At 34.0% G+C, this 2065-nt stretch overlaps 1 protein-coding gene across 1 annotated transcript; it reads left to right on the forward strand.

The window, feature by feature from the left end:
• The first annotated feature begins 371 nt into the window (after positions 1–371).
• LOC118344785 lies at positions 372–740 on the forward strand. Its single transcript, XM_035686183.1, has one exon. It carries the CDS (start codon positions 372–374, stop codon positions 738–740), a length of 369 nt encoding a protein of 122 aa, XP_035542076.1.
• The last annotated feature ends 1325 nt before the right edge of the window (positions 741–2065 follow it).

The following is a 2065-nucleotide window of genomic DNA, read 5'->3' on the forward strand; positions in this document are numbered from 1 at the left end:
GTCACATTTAGGCAGAAGGAAATTTCAAGACTAATATAATCTCATTAACTAGTTCACACCATTTTTTAAAATGTCACACACAATAACACCTTTGGGCAAGATATTATGTGCAATAAATTAGAAAACAAAAATATCCTTTTTTTTTCTTTTTTTTTTTTAAATATCAATGAGTGTGCCACTTTGGCGGCTACCACCCACTAATATTTCAAAAATTTTATTTAATGAAAAAATAAGGATAATCTGAATGCCCATAAATTACAATCACAAAATGATAATAATAATCATCAACATGATACAATCAAAGTTAGAGTTCAAATGTGATTGTGAGACTAAAACAATGTGAATAGATCAAGCATATAAGACAACAGATAATGCGACAAAAGTGGGATAGGGCAAACAGACTTTGTTTAAAAATCATCAAACATTCTATATCAGATTCCATTATAGGAGCTATTCCAGACAATGATAATGCTAAGCAATTTTTGGGTGCCATAGGACAAAGGTTTATTGAATCTGATAAAACTGAAACTGGAGACCTCATGGATAGACTGATGAGTATGAAATATGATGGTTCTAGTGGAGTTAGGGAGTACATTATGAAAATGATACATATATCCTCTAAGCTAGAAGCCCTCAAAATTTCCATTGCTGAGCCTTTTTTGGTTTATCATGTTCTTAACAGTCTTCTTAGCCAGTTTAATCAGCTAAAGGTAGCTTACAATGTCCAGCGAGATAAATGATATTTAAATGATTTGATAGTAGTATGTGCCCAAGAGGAGTGTAGGATGCGTCGTGAGACTGTTGAAACTGTGCAATTAGCTTTTCAACCACAACAGAACAAGGGGTCTTTTCATAATCATAAGTCTAAGTTCCACAAGGGAAATAAGTCACACCGAAATCAGCACAGTAAAAGGTTTGAAAGTTAGACTTCTGGTGGTCCTAAAGAAACTATGAAGAAAAATGATCAATGTAAGTTTTGTAAGAATAAGGGTCATTAGTAAAAAGATTGTTTTAAGTTTAAAACTTGGTTGGAGAAGAAGAAGAAGAACTTGACAGGTACCTCATTGGCCTTAGTTTGTTTTGAGTCTTCGTTAGTAGATGTGCCTTTAAATTCTTGGTGGATAGACTCAGGTGCAAGTATTCATATTGCGAATTCCTTGCAGGGGTTCGTAAGCAAACGGAGGCCAAGTGAGAATGAAGTGCGTTGGGAATGGAGTTCAAATAAAGGTCGAGTTTATAGGAGTAGTAAAGTTATCTTTGGAGTTAGGTTTTTCTCTTGTTTTGGAGAACACATTTTTTGTAGCGTCAATGAGGCAAAATTTGATTTCTATATCAAAACTTGATGAATCTGGTTTTTCTTTTAAGTTTGGCAATGGAAAAGTTGAATTGTTCTATGATTCTCGTTTGGTTGGAAATGGTCTTTTGTGTGATGGTTTATATAGAATGTATTTGCCTTCTTTTGGTGAAATTTCTTGTATTACCAATATAGCAAAGAAAATGTCTTTAATCCGTGAATCATCTTCTATGTTGTGGCATAAGAGATTAGGACATATTTCAAAGGAAAGAATGGAGAGATTGGTAAAAGTTGAGATACTTTCCTCTATTGATTTTTCAGATTTTAACACATGTGTGGACTGTATAAGAGGAAAGCTGACTAAATCCACAAGAAAGGGTTCTACTAGGAGTGACGGTATTTTGGACTTAATACATACCGACATTAGTGGACCTTTATCTTCTACCATATGTGGAAATAAGTACTTCATAACTTTTATTGATGATTTCTCACGCTATGAATATGTTTACCTGATTAATGATAAATCTCTAGCTCTTGAGAAATTTAAGATATTCAAAATGGAAGTAAAAAATCAATGTGGGAAAAGTATTAAAGTTGAAAGATCTGACCGAGGCAGCGAGTATTATGGAAAGTATGATGAGTCTGGTCAAAACATGGGCGATTTTGTAAAATGTTTACAAGGGTGTGAAATAGTGCCTCAATACACCATGCTAGGAACACCTGAGCAGAATGGTGTCTCTGAAAGACGAAATCAAACTCTAAAGGACATGG

This window comes from Juglans regia, chromosome 16, assembly GCF_001411555.2.
Source record: "Juglans regia cultivar Chandler chromosome 16, Walnut 2.0, whole genome shotgun sequence".
Lineage (NCBI taxonomy): Eukaryota > Viridiplantae > Streptophyta > Magnoliopsida > Fagales > Juglandaceae > Juglans > Juglans regia.